Source organism: Passer montanus, unplaced genomic scaffold (genome assembly GCF_014805655.1).
Source record: "Passer montanus isolate IOZ18808 unplaced genomic scaffold, ASM1480565v1 scaffold54, whole genome shotgun sequence".
Classification (NCBI taxonomy): Eukaryota; Metazoa; Chordata; class Aves; order Passeriformes; family Passeridae; genus Passer; species Passer montanus.
This window is the reverse complement of record NW_024370374.1, coordinates 2,369,160-2,390,451: the sequence shown is the minus strand read 5'-3', so window position 1 is coordinate 2,390,451 and position 21,292 is coordinate 2,369,160. Positions and strand designations below refer to the sequence as shown.

At 41.3% G+C, this 21,292-nt stretch overlaps 1 protein-coding gene across 1 annotated transcript in view; it reads right to left on the bottom strand.

Annotated features, from left to right (window-relative positions):
- Window positions 1-2,568: 2,568 nt before the first annotated feature.
- Window positions 2,569-21,292, bottom strand: part of MICALCL (MICAL C-terminal like) — a 39,948-nt gene continuing 21,224 nt past the window's right edge. The window contains exons 7-12 of the mRNA XM_039725149.1: window positions 16,917-17,011; window positions 14,945-15,037; window positions 13,459-13,552; window positions 7,914-8,013; window positions 6,669-6,742; window positions 2,569-5,790 (exon numbers count right to left, since the gene is read on the bottom strand). Of these exons, the coding sequence (XP_039581083.1) occupies window positions 5,606-5,790; window positions 6,669-6,742; window positions 7,914-8,013; window positions 13,459-13,552; window positions 14,945-15,037; window positions 16,917-17,011 (641 nt within the window). The 3' untranslated portion in view covers window positions 2,569-5,605. The remainder of the gene's footprint in view (window positions 5,791-6,668; window positions 6,743-7,913; window positions 8,014-13,458; window positions 13,553-14,944; window positions 15,038-16,916; window positions 17,012-21,292) is intronic.

The following is a 21,292-nucleotide window of genomic DNA, read 5'->3' as shown; positions in this document are numbered from 1 at the left end:
TGCTTCCCCAAAGAAACAGAAGAAGCAAGGTATATAATATCCCAACCACGGGCTAGGCTAGCAAGAAAGAGCAGCCAGGATGGTTAAGGCTGTGCAATAAATCATCCCCTTGCCTTTGAGTATTCCCCTGTCATTCTTCTTCTAGGTGTAGCTCTGCTCCAGCCTTTTGACCATTTGGTCATTTAAAGAATGGAAGTGGAATTTTTTAAATGATTTATCAACTTGCTGCTACTGCTGTGCTTGCCTACAGGAACACCCTTTGCTGACTCCAGGAGCAGGAGAGCTAGACCAAAGTCTACACGTTTTATTTTCCTGAGCACTTGCAGCCAGCCTTGTGCTGGCCTGCCAGCTCTGTGTGGTGAACGTGCCCACCCCTCCCTGAGTTAATAGCGCAGTAAAGGGGCCTGCTGAGCAGAGAAGGTGATTCCACACCATCGCAGTGTGGCTGCCTTGGAACAGCAGAAAGCATCATGTCAAGGATAAAAGGGCTCCAAATTTTCATTGCCAGCATCACCTGAAACTCACACTTGAGGATAAATTTCCAGCTGACAAGGTGAGATTAAGATTGGACATATTTTTGTATGCTGGATTGTAAAGCACAGCTGTGATTTCTGCTCTAACTTCTTTGGTAAAAGAATATTCTCTTTAAATAATATAACAAAAAAAGATTGTTTTATAAAAGTAAGAGAGTATTTCCAAATAGATTCTTAAAACATGCAATGAATTTTTGTTGTGTATCAAGGAGCAAAACAGATAGACTAAGATGTGATGAGGAGAAACGTACATGAAAGATAAAAGAGAACATGTTGTATACAGTCACAGAAGTGAATAATTTGAAAGCTTCAGAGGAAAGAAAGTGGGTTTAAAACTTTTTGGTAAAATGGGAATGTCATCCTGGTATTCCCTACTTTTGGTAACATGTTGTTATATCAATTAGTTATTTACAAAAACTGGGCCAAGTTTACTTGCATTTACAACTGTTCTTCTTGAGACAGTTTTAGGAAAAAATCAGTCTTATGATTTGTTTTTTCTTAAGAAGTTTCGGTTGTACCCTTTGTTTGGGTCTGTAGTTACGTGCCGGTGTGTTACACGAATATTCCAGCAAGCACAATACTGGCATGCAGGGCTATCAGGTCTCTGCATTGCTCATTGGAAGCAACAGAAGAAACCCCAATTTTTCTCATAAACATCAGGCAAAGAAGTCTGGGTGAAATCCAGCAAATACCTTGCCCATCATGAAGTGTTTGCCGGGCCCCAGGCTCCTGAGATGTGGCTGCCACGAAGACTGAAGGAACAGTATTTGCATGCTACCATGGCAAACCCATTGTGCTAAACAATGCCAAAATGTGCAGTCCGTGCAAAGCCCAGCAGGGACAGCTCTGGATCTTAACAGCAGCAAAGTGGTAAAAGATACACAGAGTCTCCCGTCTGCTATGCCACATCCTGTGACTTGCTCAAGTGTATCTTTCTGGAAATTACTAATGTGAAAATCTCAGTTGAAATCAGACCTGCATTGGGCTACAAAGCAGAAGTTTCAAGGCACAAGACCTCTAAATTTGTTTCCTATGGTCAAACACACTGCAAATCAGTCAGGTGTCCCTTTACCTTGGAGGCTGATGGATTGGTCTTGATTCAAACAATGATTTACAAAATTGTTTTCCCAAGATTTTTGTAGAATCACAGAATTGTTTACGTTTGAAAAGACCTTTAAGATCAAGTCCAGCTATTTAGCCAGTACTGCCAAATCCACACTAAACCACATCCTTAAACACTGAGTTTCTTTGGACCTGTGATCTTTTGAAGAGGGGACAAGGAGGGTGTGTGCATGCACTGTGATTAGAAGAGCCTCAGTAAATTCCTGTGGTGGCATTTCTATTCTGCTCCTGGGACAGAAAAGTCCACAAGATGGAAGGGAAAGGACATGACAGTGAAAGGAAAATCTCAGTTCAAAGCTGCCAGAAATTACATTGACCTCTGAAGAGAAGCAGCTATCCTGTGAGGAGGAGAGACCTATCAATCAGTCCAGAGTCATTGAGGAGGGGACAATCACGCTGGCCCCAGGCTTGCTTGTCCTCTTCTCTCCTCTGGGCAGCACATTGTCTTGGTCAGTAAGACTTTCCCACTGATAGAAAACAACAAAATTAGATGACCTGATAGAGGGAAAATTAGTGGCATTTGAAAATTGACAGTTAATGGGCAAGTATGATTTTGATCACCATTTTAACACTTTTCCTTTGATTCTTCAAGGAGCTGTTATAATTTGTGTGTCAAGCCCAAGGAAATCATCTGGTGAATTCCTGTGTAAGCATGTGTGGAGGTTGTTGGTCTCCTGAGGTTTGTAATCTCTTCTGTTAGAGATGCCCCCTAACCTCAGAGTATCATTATTTCTGAACTGCAAAAGGAATCTGTGCACTGCAAGATGCTGTGATTTACTTACCAGTACATGAGTTCAGAAGATGATTTAATTTCTTAGCTAAAGATCTGTCCTCATCACACATTATTGCGCTGTCGGTGTCAGTGGAAAGAAATTTCTATGAAATTATCTGGGGACTTCAAGAGTGAGCCCGGATTTTATTCTTTCAAATAGATAATTTCTCACAACCAACCCATTTAGACACAGTCAGTACATTCCAGCACATCACATTATACCCCAAAATAACAGTGCCATGAACTTAAAAATGAATAAAACTGTTATAAATTAGTGAGCCAAGTTACAGAAAATATTGAGCAGCAAGAAAACTGATAACCAAACCAGTGTTTAAATACATTTCTAGTAGAAGCCAACCATATGAAATTGACCTGAGAACAGTGCACATAGCTTTTCTCTTTTTTTAACCCCCTTCTCTACTCTCACAATACACAAAGACCTGCTTTAAATGACTTAGGCGTTTATGATTTTCTAAATCACTTGCACAGTTTATTTTTGGATTTAATCTTGTGAGGTACTTAATATCAGGCAGGGCAGCAGTAGCCTGACAGGTTTTTCCACCCAAGAGCAGCCAGTTTTGGGCAGAACATGTGTAACAACCACAGGGCATCCAGAAAAGTGCTTCTTTAGCAAAGAATATTTTTTGATGTCCATAAAGTTCTGATGGCCCTCAGCTTCTGTAGACTCTGATACTCTCAAGAATGCAAATCTTTGAAGCTCTAGGGAAAGCACCCTTTGGAGTTTGGTTTTAGAGCTGAACAGGTATCCATCTGCTGTAAACTGAAATCTCAGGGCTTATTTGCAACAGCAACACTATTGTGAATGGACTTCTTAATTGTAAAAGTGAGATGAGAAAACCAATCTTTGATATAACTGGAGATTTCTGCAGAATTCTGTGCAAAGGTCTAAGAATTTTGCTTTCAAACTTCTTAAAAATACCTTGAAATCATTATGACTTTCACAGAAAACTATGACATTTCCTAGGCTGTCTTTTTCTACAGGACTGCATGAGGGAGGATTGGGGACAGTGATAAAACCCAGAAATTTCCTCTGCCATACTGGAAATACCAGCAGATCTCAACAGAGAAAATTAAGATATTTATTTCTGCTCTGCCTCTCCTACTTTGTGTCAGTCTTAAGTAATAGAGTTTTAGTTTAAAAAATCAATCACTGCAATCCATCTCAGTAAAAATGTCATCTGAAGATCAGGTATGCTTAGCCTATGAATGAGAGGGGGGGGAAAAAAGTCTGGTGCTTATTTTGTAACATATTTAAGGATTTCTTCTATGTCTTTTCGCTGTGATGGAAGACAAAATATAAGTTAAAGCCCTGAATGCTGTGTTTTAAAGGTATCCCTTCAAGTTACGGTCACTGAGAATATTGTTTAAAATCTTAATTCATATTTTATTGCTAATTAAGTACCAAATCTATAAAGCTGTCTACTCCACAATGCACAGTCTTGCTGTACACAGCTGTTAGAAATATACATTTTTCAATCAAAATCAGAGAACATCCAAACTGTAAAATGTAACCAGACACTCTTACCCTCTCTAAACAGTCTAATAAATAGATATAAATAAATATTGCAGAGCAATAGTATAAAGCTTGAACCAACAGAGGTATATTATTTATCTGTGACCAATAGCAAAAACTTGCTTTTACCTTTAGAAAGGGTATTTCAAATTTCTTCCAATACAGAAACAAAAAAACCAAAAACAAAAAACCCCAACAAAACAACAACAAACCAACTCTGAAGATAACTCAAAAATTATTGTGACAGGACCCAGTGTGTCTGTTACTTTACCAGTACTCACTAAGAGGTTTTTCAGTTTAAAGCTTTTTTGACAGGAATGCTTCCATCTTTGGCTGTACCACAGGCAGATGCTGCAAATTAGCACCATTCACAAAATAATGAGAACATCAAATCTTTTCAGAGCATGAGGTAAAATTATATTCAAAAAAACCCCAAAAACCCAGTTTTTCAGTTTCCCCTTGTTTTTTTCCAGTTTGAAAATCTAGTGCATCACACATACAGTTGGGAATATTACCAATCTTAAATTGCAGAATTATCTCAGATTTAAGAAGTTACTTAAATTAGGAGAATATCTGCATGCTTTTTTGCCAATATCTACAAATGAATCTACAAAAAAGATAGGAGATGGTCCCTTTAGGCAAAAAAAAGGCATATATTCTCAAGCAGCAGGATAAATGTAATTTAAATACACTCACAATATTTTCCATTGAATGTTGATATTAACAACTCAGCATTTTTTGCAGTCCTTTTATGGGATGATTGTTGGGGAGGTCTTTAACTGCTATACCATTTATCACACCCAACAATACAATTTGTGATGTATTTTATGAAGAAATTGTAAAGTATGCCCTAGTAAAGTCTGCCCTATAGTCCAGTTGGGTCTGAATTACTACTTTTAAATGATCTTTTATCTTATTTTAAAGACCTTAATCTCTGATAAACAGAAACTTTTTTGAGCATGTAACAGCTGTAAGGATAGTCACCCTTTGATAATCCCTTACCATTTTACAAAATGCAGGGATTTAATATTGCTTTAAATTCTTGTTCAAAAATACACAGTGCAATAAAACTCATAAATACCTGAAAAATTAATTTCTGACATTGCATTTACAGTAGTTTTAGTAAGTGCTTATATGTAGTTATTAGTAAAACGACTCTTCCTCCACCAGAAATAACAACTAACCCTATTTTCATGAGATGCTCATTTTCTGACTTTTCTATAGCTGACCATGGCTCGGCTGTGCCAAAATATTAACAAAGCCACACAGAGATCCAGACAAACAGATGGAAAGTAAGGCTGTCTCAGAAATACTAAATGATGTCATCATGTTCCTCAGAAATTCTACTCTCAGCATTAAAATAAAATTCCAAGAGAATAATGGAGCTCTGATTTCCCTTTCACAGACCCTGGTGCCTGTCAGACAGGCACATTCAGTCCAAATCTGTATCCCAGTGATCCTTTGAGCTGACAGTGAAATAACTGTCTCTGGTCTAAGCAAAAGACCTGCTTTAAAGCTTTTGATAACAAAATGACCTGCTTCCCAAATAAGTTGATTTTAAATTTGAATTCCTTCATTTTCCAGAAGAGTGTATCTCCGTGACAGGGAATACTGCTGAAAGGATGTTTATTTGCATGTGGCTGTTTAAATCCTGCTCAGCTGATAACCTGTAGATAAAATAAGGCTTTCAAAGTGCTGGTCTTCTGCTCTTTCTTTCACTCTCTGCTCTTCTAAGGCACATACGAGTCTGTCCCTTTCTTCAACCACTCTCATCATCTCCGTAAAAATTTCATCTTCCTCGTTCAGATCCATCTCATCTTTAAGGCTGTCTAAAAGGTCACAAAAAAGAGCTTAAGAACCAGATCACTGTTTGCATTTTAACTGTTAGTGCACAGCTTGAATTAACATTATCATCAATGACAAATGCAGTCAACAGCAGTTAGTATTGTTAAAGTTACAGTTCAGGGAAATTTTCTCCTGGATTTCTCCCATTTGAAGTTGGCCATTAGGGTTCCTAGGGTCTAGAGTAAATTTTATACAAAATTTAGACTGGAAGGGATAGGAAAAGCACTACTTAATTATAGAAGCAATTAAGCTGTAGTTTAAATTTAGCTTATAAGGTAAAAATCCCAACATGAAATGTAGTACCTGTAAGGAAATGGAAAGCATTTTTCAGAAAATGTACTGAAAACTGCCGTCACTTGCAATCCACATGCCTAGAACACAACAGGATATTTTGGGTTGCTCAGTGCTATGGAATCACTCTTCTCCCTACACTGCTCCTCCCCATGCTCCTTTTCAAATCCCAAATGAAAGGACAAGTCCAAGCTGCAATCCCAAGTACCTCAAAGGAATCCCAAAATACTGTGGTAACCAGCAATGCTGCACAAGAGCAGACAACCTCTTCTGTTTAGGGGACTGAAGAAGTTACTTTCCATTGCTGTCCATCATCAGCTGGACACTGCTGCCTGGAGAGCACAATTAGTGTAATTACACCTGCAGTGCTTCCGATCCAGGTCGGTGTAGAACTGGCCAGGTCAGCTCAGCTGTCTTCACCAGCAGTCAGAGGAGAAGATCTCACATTTTGCTGGCTGAGCTGTGCTCAGAGGGAGCACAGGAGCCTCAGCCACCCTGGTTCTTTTTGGAGCAAACGGGGCTGGCACAGTCTGTCCCTGTGGGCTGGAGCACACTGTCCCCTTTGACTTACCATCAATGGCCATTTTCTCCCTCAGCTTTTGTTCCAGCCTGCTTTGGTGGTCCTCCAATTCCAGCTCTTGGGCTCTGGGTGCAGCAAAAAGTATGTTAAAGAGCAGCTTTTCTCAATGAAGATCTATGTGTTAACATGATTTCAATTACGAGATCCTGTGTTCTGCTTATCTGGTATTTTCTCTTATTGGGCTGCCACAGCTAAAAGGTTTGCCTGTGCCAACATCTCCAGAGCAGCTCCAGGAGTACCACTGTCACCTTTTACATTATGTATGGGGTTAAACTCCCCCATACACAGCAATGCTTAAGGCTTTGGACCATCTGTGCCTTGCTGGTGGCACCCACATTGCAATTCTGCACAGGGCTGAGCCCACACATGAAGGGCCTCACCAGGCCTTCTGCACAGGAGCAGGTCCTGAGGCAAAGGAATTAACACGTGAACACATCCAGACAACAACATTTTGTGTCCTGCAGTGCTAAAAGCAGCCCACTGTTGCCTTTTTAACTCTCAGACAGTGTGAGAAAAGCACTGCTGCCACCAGTGACAAGGAGAGGGGCAAGAAAGGGCCAGCCCTGGCAGCACCAGCACAGCTGGGCAGAAACTGGGGTGCAGGGCCAGGCTGAGTGATATGGGAATGAGAAATGGCAATGAGCAGCCTGCACAGGAGGGAAACCCAGCGGGGAGTGGGGACTGCTGAGGCTCCCATCACATTCCCACATTGCCCACGAGCATGGAGAAAAGAGCTGAGAGTCACCTCTGCCTGTCTCGAGGGTGTCTGCAGGTGAGGGAGCTACAGCAAACATTGATTCCATCAGCCACAACAGTGGCATCTGAGGTGGGTTTTATTTGCTTCTTGTGTTGGTGTATCTGTTTGTTTCATGGCTGTAGTGAATTTCTAGGTCCTTTTTTCCTATGTCCAATAAAACCAGATGGATTTGTCAGACTGTTTTTCTTCCCAGGAGAAGGTGTTCATTAGACCACATTATGTAAAGGCAGAGCATCTCTGTGCCACATTGGCTCAGAGTATCATACAGAATTGAAATGTTTGAGCCACTGCGAGAGGGAAGGATGAGGAGGCTTCAGCTGCAAATCTGTGTTCAAAACAGGCTGTAGCTGCCCTGAATTTTGTTCCTCAGCTGTCTCAAATGCAGCACACAGGAAGGTGTTCAGGTGTATTGTGGGTTGTGAGTACATTTTTTCCCTCTCCCCTCCCCATCTTTAATACTTATGCTTGTTCTTACTTACATAATCAGGAGCTCAGACTCATAACGCATTAATTTATTCTTCTCCATGACCAGCTCAAACCATTCATGTAGCATCTGATTTTCATCCTTTGTGCCTGAATCTGTGTGAAATAGGAGACTTCAGTGTGCTTCACCAGCTTTCTTTCCAATGCTTTTGGCAACTAAGTTGTCCTTCAATAGTCCTCCTGTGTAAGCCCACGTGGCTTCAAATGGAGATGGTTTTGCTGTATGTGACTTACCAAAGTAATGGCTGAGTACAACAGATAGGACATTTTTGTCTATTTTTGGTTGAAAGTTGTGGCTTATTGCCGCTAAAGATGTAATTTTAAAACACTTTTGTCCTGAAGTTTTTCCTTTCAAATAATCACACAGACTTTATTGGGCACTATTCCTGTCTCATAGCTTTGTCTTATCACCTCTGATAAGATTGTGGCTCTGTTGAAACTGGGTTTCAGAGCTGAACTGCGTCTAAGTGGATATTCCATTAACACCATCAGCCTTCAGGATGCACACACTGGCAAGGGGCAGCTTAATTCCTGCTTCCAGTGGACATCAGACACACCACCAAATCCTCTGCAAATTTCCCTTCACTTGTCAACTGGCCTCTAAATCTGCATCTGCTTTGAATGACAAATCTGTGATAAGTGGGTGGTTTTATAACACTTTGGGCCAGGGCATCACTGATAGACAGCCTTTCTCCCAAAGAGCTCACAGCTTGACTCTGCCTTGCTGAAGAAAAGGGTGGATCTCTTTCATCAGGTAAGGACCTTTACTCTCCCAAAATACCATCTGTGCAAGCCTCTTTGGCAATGAAGAACCCCTGGGTGTTTTCAAATGGCAAGTCAGGGCACATATGTATTTCTTTTCCTTGCTGTCCTTTTTAACATCCTCATGACTTCACATTTTCCATTCATTTTTTTCACAAAACAAAGCCACCCCACCTCCCTTCGATGGAGAATTACAGCAACACTGATGGCTCTGCCAACACACCTCCCACATCTGTTCTGCCCATTCCTGCCTGCTGCCACAAAATGGTCATCACTTGTAGGAAGCAAATATCTTACACTACTGCAGGCTGAGGCTACAATCCAAATGACACTCTGGCACCTTCAGAAGCATAAAGCCAACAGCCAGGCCGTGCTCCCGCCCCAGCCCATGGTATTTCACTCCCCATCACACATGGAAGCAGTGATAGCCAGATTTAGGATGAAGAAAAAGAAGTACTGCCAGCAGGCAGGGAAACAAGCTCTCTCCTCCTCAGTCCTTACATCACAATGCTAGATAACCAGGAATAAAATCCCCACAAACCAGCCTGGATGTTTTCTGTGGATGGAAGAAATGATGAAATGATATCTTCTACTTGATGATTATATGATGATTATATGATCTACTAAATGATTATATGATTTCTTCTACTTTAAGAGAAACTGCACCTTTATTTCATATGTCTGAGAGCACTGAAACTTAACCCAAAAGATCTTTGGTTAAAGCTGCAGAGATACCAATTACAAGAGTATCATTAAACTGGATTACCAAGGGGAGAGACAGCCAGAGTCCTGGGCAGTTCAGCAGTGTTCCTGATGCTTTTCTGTTGTTATTTTGAAATGTGCTTCAGCGAGTTACCCTCTTGTCTCTGCAGCTCCAGCTGCCCCTCCCTCTAAGGTCAGAGCCAGGGTCTGACTCCACTCAGAGCAGCAGTCCAAAGCCCACCTCCTTGAGGCAGCAGTGGTATCACCCAGTGGAGCCCTTCAGCCATCTGCCTAAGCCAAGGGGCATTGCTGGGTGTTTGGGATCACCAGCCCCTTGCATGCCTTCACCAGACACCGTCATTCCAGGGAGCCCAGGTCACCTCCTGCCAGCACCAGAGCAGTTACCTGGGCCCCAGCCAAGGACAGCAGTCACGCTGGCAGTTTGTCATCAGGACTTGACCCCAACTGGAAATTACCATGAAACAGGAGGATAAACAGTAGGAGAAGGCAGAGAAAGCACTCTTCAATTCCTGCCTGATTCCATTAAAACTTGGCAGTAATGGATGTGTTCCTGTGGGATCTTCCAGGTCAGCAAGTGGTGATAAAAAGTGTCTTCCCAGAGTGAGTGCAGGAGTGCTCCTTGATGGAACATGCCAGCTTCTCACCAGTCCAATTCAGGGATGCAGCATAAGTATTCAGAGCCTTTGATCTTTGAACACCACCATAAGAAATGGTGGCTTCATCAAAATTTGATCTATTTTACTGTCAGTAGAAGCACTGCAATTGCTGCTATGCATATGTGCTGCACAGACACAAAAGGTTACTGTTCCATTTTTGTTGTTTCCTTGTTTAGGCAAAAATATTCCTTCTTTTAACGATTCCCCTTTACACTTTAAAAACTCTGTATCTCTAATAAAAGACTGTGTGTTGTAAGTTGATTGAGGTAAGCAAAGATAATGCACTTTGCAAAGAAACATTCATTTTCACAGAATCCACAAAAAGATGAAATAAAAGTAGCCCTTGTTTTGCCTCCTCCTCCATCCCACAGAATGCCCCCTTAGTGTTCCCAGTGGCATTTTTTCCTTGAGCTTTTCAAATGTTTGTTACTAGCAATGTTATCAGACTTATTTAAGTCTGATGGAGTGCTTGATGCCTTCCAAGGGCAGAACAAACCAGAGAAGCATTTTGGACTAAGCAGCTTGGAAGATTTTTTTAATAGGTTAGAGGGAAAACAGTTTGTGAGTTTGTATTGTGAGCCATCTTTGCTTTCCCCTACAGTATTGCAAAACCTGTCCTCCTGGTTTACCCAAGTCTCCTCTGACTGAGATCCATTTGAAAGTCAAACATTCTTCTAATTACATCATAGGTATTTCTATTTTCATCACTTTTGAGGGAATTGTATAGGCTGTTGAGGAGTATTTACTGAACACTCTTTTCAAAACCTGAACCTTCTCAGATGGATGCTTCACTGTCCCTTCTTACAGTCATCACACAGTACAGGGATCTTGGCCAGTTTGCATCTCTTTAGGTACAGTTAAACCTCATATTCCTTATTTCTACAGGCTTGCAACTGATTTCTTTTGACTCTGTTGAAAATTCCAAGACACCTCAGATATTTTTTTTTGTGAAATCAAAAACTATCTACAACATGTGCAGATATTTATTCACCTTTCAAAGCATGGAGACATTTCCTAACGTTCTCTCAATGTAGGTTTTCTTCTTTACCATCATTGTTCATGACTTGTTTAGTCAACTGAGGCCTTATGCTAATTTCAGTGGAAAATGTGTTTTGAGATTTTTATTTCTGTATTTTCTTGTAGGCAGAAGCTCTCCATAAGCCTTTACAAATGTCAGTGGAAAACAAAGCAACGGTACATCAGTGATTTATTATTTGGTATTTTGAAGCAGAATAAAGGAAATAACCACCATGAGAAATTATTCATAGGACTGATATTATTTCTTCTCATTTTTTGGGGTGTTTTTTGGGGGGTTTGTGGGTTTTTTCCTAATGCATGAATTGTTGTCACTACAATTACAAGACCATCAAAACCTCATTTTGCTCATCAGTCTTCATGGCAGTTGTTTCGCACCCACGCATGTTCTCTTGTAATTCAGTTGAGGAGCTAATGAATAACTCCCCCTAACAAAGAGGCCATTCATCCCAGGCTTACAGAATTATTAGAGGAGAGTTGCGTAAATGTCACTGAAAACTGGTGTTTGCAGGCCTGCCTCTAAATTTGGTTATTCACAACCTTTGCAGCTCAATATTATTGCTGAACTGTGATCGTTTTCTAATTACCTTAATAATACCTATTAAATCACTTGAATTGCATAAGCGCAGACCTGCTTAAATACAACTTAACCTAATAAACACTGGTCATTCATTAAAAAGTAATGCTCATTATTTTTAGGAAGCTTGAACAGAATATTAAACTCACTAATTCCTGCATCATTACACATATGTTATTGCGAGCAGCAAAGCACTCACATTTTGTCTGGGAAGCTCACGGCTTCGTGCTTTTGCACCAGAAGAGTTATTGAGAGACAGTAACATCCTACATTTCAGTATCTGCCCTATTTGTAACTGGCCACCTACACACAAACAATCAACAGGGAGAAAAAAACAGTACTTTCACCTTAATGAGGGCAATCCAATTACCAGGGATGGTAAGAGAATGAGAAGCATCGATCTCTTGGCAGGCAGCCTTCTTTAGGAAATGCGATTGTCAAAACAGCAACAACAAGAAGTGGCTCTAGGCCATTTATCCTGGTATTCAGTGTCTACCCCAAGAGCTAGAAGCTTCTCGTCCCTCTATATGTTTGAGGTTTACAAAAAACAACCACCTTTATACAAATCAGAAGAAAAAAGCTCTAAACTCTCTAAATTCTCGCAGCCTTTTAAGCAGCCTTTCTCATGGGCAGTAAAGGGGGGTGCTGTTTGACAAAGGGTTATGATTTCATTTAAGAAAAATAGATTATAAAATTTAAAATAAAATTTGGAATAGGCTGACACGATCAATTCTAGGAAATTAGTTAATAAATATAAAAGGTTGGGTGACTGCTCTCTTGCTGAACTGATTAGTGCAGTGTCAGAATAGGGGTGAGAGCTGCTATGAAATGTGGCATTAAAAAGGCCAGCATGGAGGGGTTGGACTGGATTGCCTGGTTAAGACAACATCAAGATCAGGTGCCAAAACATATCTGGGTTTTCCATGTTGTACAACTGCCTGTCAGGAAAACACAAGGCTCAGTTTTCTAAAGCGGAGGTAAATAAAGACACATTTGCATTCAGGCTGTCAGTCCCTGCAGCACAGACCCACAGCCCCCTCTGAAGTCCCTTATGGCACAGCTCACACTCCCATCCCACTGTGAGCCTGGCAGGAGCCCCCGGGGCTCCTGTCCCTCTGCTTCACCCCTTGTGTGCTGGGAAGCAGTGCCAAGGCTGGGCCAGGCGCAGGATCCCACAGCCCTGGGGGCTTGGGAGTGCTGGCTCAGGTGAGGGGAAACCTTTCCTCTGGCTGGGGCCAGGGGGACACCTCTGTCATCATCTGCCCACTGGGGAAAACAACGTGCTGTCGGGGTCTGTGTGTGTGCTGCAGGCTGCTGTTGCTATAGCATGGCCACTGGCTCTAATCATATTAATGGCATTTCACACTCCAGGAAAGTCATTAAAGACTCTGTTACTAGGCACAGGCTGCTGCTGGCTTGGTAACTGAGATACAGCTCCTGGAAACCTCTCTGGTTCCCTCCACAAGATGAAATTAAGCTCTGGATGGGACTTAAATTTAAAAAAAAAAGGGGGCGGGGTGTGGTGTTGGGGGAAATGTAAATTCACGTTCAACAGCATTGTCAATAATTCCAAATCTGTGATAACCAACAGAAAATTTAAAGCATTCAACGTAAAGGTGCTTGAGCTAACAGAGAGTTTGAGAAAATGGTTTATCAATCATTTTTGTCCTGCCAGTTATTGTTCCTTTTCAGATTTTGCACCAAACTATTTCCATGACAACCATTAAAACCCTCTGCTTTGGAACAGGTTAAAAATCCCACCACTAAACAAGCAAACTGCTTGTGTACCTGCTTCTCCTCTTAGTTCTTTCTCCAGTTTGACACCAAAAATCTCCAAAGTTCTTTGTCTTTCCTCCAGTTCTTCTAGCTGGCGCTGGATTGCCTGCAAAAATGTAATGATAGGAAAGCTACAGACAAAAAATTCAGAGACAAAAGATGGTCTCAGTGCTTAGAGAAACAGCTTGGAAAGGTCTTGAAGGAGTCATGGCTCTTGCCAACTCATTGAGTGTACCAGGCACCTAAGCAATTTAAAAATGCCACTAGGTGTCTATGACAATTTTATGTAAGTATCACAGGCACCAAAAGAACCTCAGTTTTTTCTGAGTTTTAGCTCTACCATTGTAAAAAAAAGAGATCATAACGTTTCTGTGTCTCACAAGGTGCAAAAAGCTAATACTTTCATATTCAGAGACATATATTCTGAGATATTACATTAGTAAAGCTCATATAAATAGGGAAGGTTTACAGCTAGAAAGCTCTGCTAGCTATTTTATTTTCCATGGGATTTTGTTTGGTTTGTTTTCACTTTTCACCAGCTTTTGACCGAGAAAGAAAAGGGTCTAATAGCTGTGACAATTCAGTGGCACTTCAGGAAGGATTTCTACATCCATTGTCCATTCCCTTTGAAACAGAGGTGTGGTGGGGATAAAAAGCATGAAACACCTTAAAAGGTTGAAATGTCAAAGACAGATGCTCAGCAGTTCCCATTTCAGGCTGTGTTAGGGCATTCCAAGCCAAGCCCTCAGCAACAGCCTGACAAATACAAAAGATCATTCCAAAAGTTTGGGCTTCATTGTCTCCACAAAGTATTAAAACAAGAGTAGTCACATATGCATCTAATGTTACCTGGAGATAATTTACAATTCTCAGATAAAAACCTAAAAATAGCTTCTCTTCCTGTGCATTAAGTAGGATACATCTGAGATCAAATTGTGCAGAAGTGCATTTACAAATCTTAAACTGTAATTGGAAATAATAACACACCAGTAGAGTCCAGAGCTTTCCTAGCATTTTCTGAATAGCAGGGCCTGTATAAAATGAAGTGGCTTTCCATCATTAAGGGGAAAAAATGATTCACTTTCATTGTTGTAAGCAGGGAGAGAACAAAAGCCATCACTGTATTTTTGTATCCTCCTGTAATGCACAGAGGTAATGGCTGAGTTTCTTACATTCTACAGGGTTGATGTTGTTTCCCCTTTCTGTCTCTTTCCCTCTTCAGTTCTTTTCTCTTATTGCCAGTCACTATTCCCTCTTGTTCTTCATGCACATTTACAAAATTATGATGGTAATTGTGATGATCTCCAGGGACTGACATGGGTTTGTCCCCCAGAGAGATGCAGGGCCCTGGCACACGTACTGGCTGTGGGGATTTCAGCACAGAGGGCAGTGAGCCACACTGAGGAGTGAGGGGAGGTGCAGAGCCCGTTTTGGGTACCCCCATCCTCACAAGTCACTCTTGGGAGACAAAGGGGACATCTGGGAGCTACATTTTCACCTGTGCTTTGTGAAGCCTCTTCAGCTCCTCTTGTTTAATCAACTGCTTTGTCTCCTTCTCCAGCTTCCTTCTCCTTCTGAGAGCCCTTTTTGCCTATAAAAGACACAGAGGGAAAGAAAAAGGCAATCAAAGCACAAGTATGCCATTGCAGCTTTCCTCAAAGCTCCCCCAGAACCACGGAGCCATTGAGATTGGGACTGACCCCTGGGGACACTCTGACCCCATCCCCTGCCCAGAGCAGGGTGAGCTACTGCAGGTGCTCAGGGCAGAAGGGAAATGGCCATGCAGGAACATTTACATGCATTTGCTATGCTGGCTTTAAAGCATCACAAGCTCCTAAGGTGGCCCTAAATGGGTGTCAATAAAACATTTCCAAATCACAAAGCTGACTGTGTACAACATGCCACTATACACGGCCATACAGAGGCTGGGAAAAGCACCCATTTAAGGAAATTCAACCCATTTCCACTGCTATAGCTGTAAAGTGGTAAATTCACATCATGGGACACTACCTGAAGCCCTATGAAACCTTCCCTAATGCCATTTCTGTGCTGCATTACAGAGATTTTTGCTTTTCCCCTGGGCACTTGTTGCTGCTGTCGGGAGACCAGGACAGCACATGCTGCAGGGCTGGGCAGGGAATCACCTCCCATTTCTCCATCTTGCCTTTGACCCAAGCTGTCCTGAATTCCTTCAAGGCTGTGCTGTTCCCATTTTTGAGGAGGCAGGATACCTGAGCACCATAGACCAGACAAAATTAAAAAATTAACCAGCCAGGAAGTCACTAAAATTTTTCCCACCAAGTTTTGCCAGATACAAATGGTGGCACTGGCAAAATAGCTGGCATGAAAAGGGATGGTAGGAGGCAGCTGAAAGAAGCACCCCAAGAGGGGAATGTGCATCAAAACTGAATCACTGCTAATGCCCATGTGCAACAGCTGATCCTTCTTCCCATTTCTGGCAGCCTTCCTGGAGCTCTGCCTTCTCCCTGCCTGGTCCTGCCCTCCCTGTGACTGCCTGAACTGCTGGGGTCACTTCTATCCAGTTTGCTCCCATGTCTCCCTTCTTTTATCTGTTTTATTTAAACTTTTTTTTTAAATTCACCATAACATTATTGTACTACAGATTGTCTTTCCTGTAACAGGAAAGATGAATGAAGAATCCTGCCATCTCAGCACATCCTGACACAGAGCCACTGGGGACAAGTGCTGCCACACATCGCTGTGCTTTGGCTTCTCTTTTTCCACTCAAATCGCACTTGGCTTTCATATTTTTCAGTCTTTCTCAGTACTTTGCTTTCCTTCCTCTTCCCCCCACCCCCAAAGGCAGCAAATCAAAAGGCCCCCTCATACTGTAAATCACATTTACTGATACTCTGCACAGGAAAGAGAGAAACACATTTCTGAGGAGCTATTCAGACAACAAAAGCTGTTTCCTCACGTCAGAGCTGGGTGTGGAGGGTTCAGGGTGCTGTAGCCCCCCAGCTCCTGCTGTCAGCCCTTTTGGGGTACAGGGCCTGGGTGTGATTTTATCCCAATTAGCACAAGTGTGTGAGCCACAAACAGAGTGTTTTCCAGGCAAGCTGCCTGCAGCACTTCTCCAACAAATCCGTATTCCCCCAAAGGAAATCTGCATCTGTTTGGTTTACTTTTTTCAATAGTTTGCTTGTTGGGCTACATATTAAGGCCACTTAAGAATCATCTTCAAAGTGGTTTCAGTGAAACATTTCTGTTTGTCAGATTAAGACCTCCTCTGTCAGCACTGGTATGACCAGGGGAAATTAAAGGTCCAAAGAGAAAACAGAATTGTTGATGTTCATCTGTCCTAATGTATTTTCTCTCCATGGCATGTAACCTCCTATGTTCCAATCCCCACTTGGAGGAATTGCTGCATGTTTTAGATCAAAATCATATGATGAATTTTAAATACAGCCCAACTAAGGAAATATCTTTCTGTTTCCAACTCAAATTACCTTGTGTGTTAATGAAGGCTTGGATTCAAATTCCTCATCAGAGGATGAAGTAGAATACTCAGTACCTTGTTTTCTGACAGGTAGGTGTTCATATCCTAAAACACAATAACAAAATGGTCAGTGAAGCAAAAAATACTGTTCTTTAACTTAAACAGACAGTTTGCACCTGCCCTGAGTTCTAATCAGCAGCACCTAGAGCAATTTGGAAATTCAGCTGACAACATTAATTAACATTTTTATCCCTGTCAAAAACTGTCTGGCTATATATTTTATTTTCTTTTTTTCCAGGTACTACGAACAAATAAATTAATTCCTTGAGCTCCCTGCATGTAGCACGCTGTTCTGAATGCACTCAACATTCATTAAAATGTATATCTGAAGTTAGCCATATTACCCAAATGATTGTATAAGGCTCAATATACAGTGTAATTGAATGCACAAAGTCTGAGCCAGCTCTTAAACAAATTACCCTTATGTGGCTTGTAGCATCTGGCACCCATTTTTACTACATGACATCTGCTCAGTGTAAAATAGTTGGCGTCAGAATGTCTGGTCATATAAAAAAATCACAAATGTAATCAGAAGCAAATGGACTAAGAGAACAGGGCTTTATCACACAGCCTCATGCAACATAAATATTTCATTAATTATGTCTAAACAAATGTCACTTATTTTTCTGCTTTAGGAATATTATCACATCATTGGGCTGTTGATTAAAATGCCATAAGAAGTCAGGAAAATCTGTACATCACAACAATACACTCCATAAGGGAAACTCAAAGTCTGCCTTTGGAAGAAACATGCTTTCAGAATTATAAATTAAATTACATTTAATTGCAGCAATTTTATCATGCCTGTTTTTCCAGCATCTTGTTTCAACTGGGTGTAAATATTTGAATTTCTTCTTAATTTGTCTAATGCGTAGCTTCATTCTCTTTAATTCAGAAAATAAAACCTCTTTTGGAACATCTGTCTCTCTGCTTCAACCTGCTACAGGGTTAATGATTAACAGCTGGGCATCTTGGAAATGTACATAATTTAAAGCTAACAGTGTTAGTTTTTCTTTGTATCTACAAGGCAACAGTTGGCTTTCTAGGTGTATTCAGATTAAAGTCTCCTCCCCTTCTCCCAGTGTAGATGTTTCTTCTTAGCCTTGCTCTGGGTCCCAGGGCTGAAGTAGGACTTTTGCCTCCAGCCCTAATTTAAGCTCAGGATGCATGAAACATGTTCATCCCAGACAGGAAAGCAATAAAAGCAAATCCAAGAAATTTGAGGAAGAAATTCTGATTTTTTTTTTTTCCCAGTGATCTCAATTTTAGCAGCACCCAGTCCTTGTTCTCAGTGAAGCTGCAAGCTCAGAGGGCTCAATGGAGCAGACTTGGGTCCTGCCATCCTTTTTGGGTGCAGGTCCTTGGGCAGGGAGGTGCAGCAGCCCTCCAGGTGGGTCTCACAGGTCCTGCCCAATATTTATATTTATATATTATCTTGTAGATATTTTTTTTATTTATTTATTTATATGTTTTTACACTGCACATTTCTTCCTTCAAAAAGATACATTTCTCTCCAGTTATCTAAACAAATATAAAGGCTGAAAGTCTATATATTTATTATTTATATATATTATATATATGTATTTTTATATTATAGATTTTAAAAATATATTTTATATATTTACACTACACATTTCTTCCTTCAAAAAGATACATTTCTCTCCAGTTATCTAAACAAATATAAAGGCTGAAAGTCTATATATTTATTATTTATATATATTATATATATATGTATTTTTATATTATAGATTTTAAAAATATATTTTATATATTTACACTACACATTTCTTCCTTCAAAAAGATTCATCTATCTCTAGTTATCTAAGCAAATACATGGGCTCCCTTCCCAGGTGTGGGGAGCATCAGCCACTGCTTCTTTTGCTGAGGAAACTCCCCCACCTTGCTTTTCCCTGTGCAACCAGAAGTTGGAGTAACTACCCTGTGGTACCAGTAACTACCCCGTGGTCAGCCCCCCAGAGAAACCAAATTCCACAACAGGCAGAGGGCAAACCTTGCAGCCTGGCAGGGCTGGAAACATGAGCAATTACACACTCCCCTTCTTCTCTCAGCTGGGCAGGGAATAAGTGAGTGCTCCCTCTGTCCTTCCCTTTGGGTGATACCCATAATTTAGGATGTGTTACAAGGTCTGGAGGAGAAGCAGCCTGCTCCATACAATAAGACAAACAAACAACAAAAACCCCAAAACAAAACCCAAAAAACCCCTCAAACCAAACAGGGTGGGATAGGCAGAACTGAGCCAACAGCTGTGAGAATTTGGACAAAACAAACACAACAATGTTCAAACTTAGGGACTTCACTGAGTCATTGAAATCTGAAATTTAGGACTGCAGTACCAAAGTCAGATGATAATCATTTGCCTCCAAATATGACAAGCCTTAAAGCTTGAGCTGCTGCAGAAGTGATCTCAAAAACACAGGTTCTTTTCCAAACACTAACTCAAGTCTTCTAGTCTTGGGCTTTCACTTTCCAGGCATCTCATTCCTTCAGACTGGGAGTTATTTACTACATATTTCTCATTTCCTAAGTACTGTAGCATCTCCCTCATTTCTAAATTAGCATATATTAGACTAGAGCTTTCCCTCCCCATGGGACTGGATCTCAGATGAAAGTGCAATGCTTTTGAGAACCTCTCCCTTAACATGAACATCCAAGGTACTTGGATGTACTCATTTTCCCAGGAAACCTGAGGTTCTCTGGAAAACAAGGGAGGTGTGAAGAGGGTAAGGCGCTTCCTTGTGTTAGATGTGGGAGCACCACTGATTGTCCTGGAGATTCCTAGGGAAAGCCCTGGTGCCAATCTGCCTGTCACAGCTCACTTCCCTTGCTTTCCTGGGGTGTTTTTGTGTCATGCAGTTACTGCAGCCTAAATACAGAGAATGCCTTGGAGCAGGAGCTGTTCTGATAACATAATGCCGTATTAATCTCTTGGCTTCCTCCATAACTCTCCAAGATTGCATATTTTTGTAAAGTCATGGGATTAATCCTGACCACTGTAAGAACTTCAGTGTTTTACAAAAGAGAGAGATAAAGTTACGCATATCTCCTGGGGCACTGGTGTCCAAATGAGATGGAAGCTGGTAGGAAATGGAAATGGAAAGGAAATGGAAAGAATGGCCAGTAGAAATCCAGAAGAATGATCAGCAGGAACAGAGGACTTGGCTGTTTGGTTTCACATCTCTGCTTCTCCACAGATTTCTCATGTGGTCTTATGCAAGTAATTAATTTTCTGGTGCCTCAGCTCCCCTTCTAAAATACAAAATCAGTGCAAAAGCAGTGTCCTCACTGAGACTCTGCTGCAAACACACACTTTCTGGGGCACAACAATGCAGTATTGGGAACCTGAAACATTTACAAGAAGTCCCTTCCCAGTCTGAGGGTGCACAAAATCAGCAAAGTGAGTTCACAGCACGTTAAATTTTCTCATCAGCTGAATTGGTTATCCTGCTTAAAGTATCAGTAATTAACATGGCACTTCGGCATTTTTTTGAATTTCAAAATGTCAAGTAGGCTTAGGAGAGAACAGATTGAACATCATCTGATTGAACAATTTTATTGATCAGTTTTTTGGGGGGAATTTTACTGCAGGTTGAAACACAAAGGAAGCATCAGAGAAAAAAGACTTAAAGATATTTGTACAGTAAACCAAAAATCTGGAATAGCACTTAGGAAGTCCAGCATGGTTACTTGTGGACAGTTGTATATCCTACAGGCAAACTTTGGATTTATTTTTTTTTAACTAGTCTGTGACTGAAAAGTTTGCATGAACCTCCATTAATTCAGTGAGCTTTCTCTAGGTCTTACACAAGCAGTCTGTGCAGCTGGATTTCTGCACAGCCCCAAATTTCCAAGTGTCTCTGAGGACCAGCTGTCATGAAACAGAGGGGAAGTGTTAGGCAGAAAGCCTTGAAATCAGGACATGGGAAACTGGAATGAGCCATATGGAAGGTGCCACTGCAGGTGTAGGTTTGAACCACAGGCAATCTGCTGCTAGGATTCTTCATTTTTGTGAAGATTGCTTCTCCATGCTGAGCTTCAGCTGGGGGCTGAGCACGTGGCAGGAAGGGATGGGAGGACAGAACATATTAAATATCAGAAGTGGTTTCTAAGTATTTGGTTACTCCCCGAGGGGTTTTCTCTGTGATGAGCTGGCCCAGGCTCATCTCAAGCCCATGGACTTTTATCACCCAGCTCATTCTCTGGATCCACAAGCCACTGAGGGAGAAAACACCAGTGCAATGCAATACCTACCATCCCTGCACAGAGCAAGTTTGACCCCAAACAGGATAGGAAAGCCCTACTGCAAAG